The following is a 1,153-nucleotide window of genomic DNA, read 5'->3' as shown; positions in this document are numbered from 1 at the left end:
CCTAAATTAATTTTGCTTTCATTTGGCTTTCCAGGTCCAGATACCATTCTAAAACCACCTCTTAGTTTGATATGTCAGCAGCCACCTCAGCCCTTCCGGGCCATGACCCCAACCCAGAACCTTAGTCCTCCACCGATGATGATGTCGCCGGACCCCTTGCGGTTCCCACACTGCTCTCCTCTAGCCATAAAGCCGCCACCTCACCTCCAGTTGCCGCCCAACCCACCCATCCCAGCGCCCCCCGTCCTCAGTCCCAAGCCCCCCGAAGAAGACGGTCAGGCAGTGGGTGCTGACCCGGAAGCCACTCTGGAAGAGCTTTGCAAGCCTCTGTACTGTAAGCTTTGTAACGTCACTCTCAACTCTGCCCAGCAGGCTCAGGCACATTATCAGGTAATCTAAAACTCATGTTATGGTCCATGAGGTATGTAAATATGATAAGAGAATAGTGAATGAGTTTCAAATTCTGTTTATGTCAACAAAGTGGTTTTGGACTGCACAATGCCTGATGACACCAAAATAATAGTTTGTCTTGATTGATACTGTATGTTTAGGAGATTCTTTCAGTTAGTTGTTTTTCTTGAGAGCCTGAGTACTCGTTTAAATCTTTGTTGCAACGAAGAAGAAAGCATCTAATCAAGTCTTGTTTTGTCTATAGGGGAAAAACCACAGTAAGAAGCTGCGCAATTTTTATGCTGGTAGCCAGCAGCCACCTCCAATTAGAATACCAGAGGTAGTAGAGCCTGTTTCCCAGCAACCCTCAGCAACTCCACCCACAGATTCTGCAAATGTGACTGCCAGCCAGGTACTTATGACTCTTATCTGGTGCATTTCTGTCCGAGCAAGTGTGGGTTTGTTTTTTTTCTACAGGCTGTCTGCAAATAGGGCTAGACGATATGTGTTTAATTATTTAAAATTTATTTGCAGTGATTTTTCTAGCAACATTGTGAATGCATGTCAATAGACTAGTTTAGCGATATTTCTTTGTCTTGCGTTATTCTTCATGTGCCACTTGTGGCATCAAACGTAATTGCAAACTACTGGAGTGTCGAACTAGCCTAAACTTCCCTAAGCACTTCCCCTCAGGGGAATCTCAGTCACCAACTAGGGAATTTTATATGGACAGACCCTCAAGACCCTTTTTGACCGAGGAAGT

General features: G+C 45.1%; 1 protein-coding gene across 1 annotated transcript in view; it reads left to right on the top strand.

The window, feature by feature from the left end:
- LOC107578566 (zinc finger matrin-type protein 3-like) overlaps window positions 1–1,153 on the top strand; it is a gene marked incomplete at its 3' end in the record, with an annotated part of 6,802 nt that overhangs the window by 3,646 nt on the left and 2,003 nt on the right. Inside the window, exons 2-3 of the mRNA XM_016264512.1 lie at window positions 35–390; window positions 656–802. Of these exons, the coding sequence (XP_016119998.1) occupies window positions 35–390; window positions 656–802 (503 nt within the window). The remainder of the gene's footprint in view (window positions 1–34; window positions 391–655; window positions 803–1,153) is intronic.

This window comes from Sinocyclocheilus grahami, unplaced genomic scaffold, assembly GCF_001515645.1.
Source record: "Sinocyclocheilus grahami isolate Dianchi unplaced genomic scaffold, SAMN03320097.WGS_v1.1 scaffold10917.1, whole genome shotgun sequence".
NCBI lineage: Eukaryota > Metazoa > Chordata > Actinopteri > Cypriniformes > Cyprinidae > Sinocyclocheilus > Sinocyclocheilus grahami.
The sequence above is the reverse complement of the archived record's forward strand: the minus strand, read 5'-3'. Positions and strand labels throughout refer to the sequence as shown.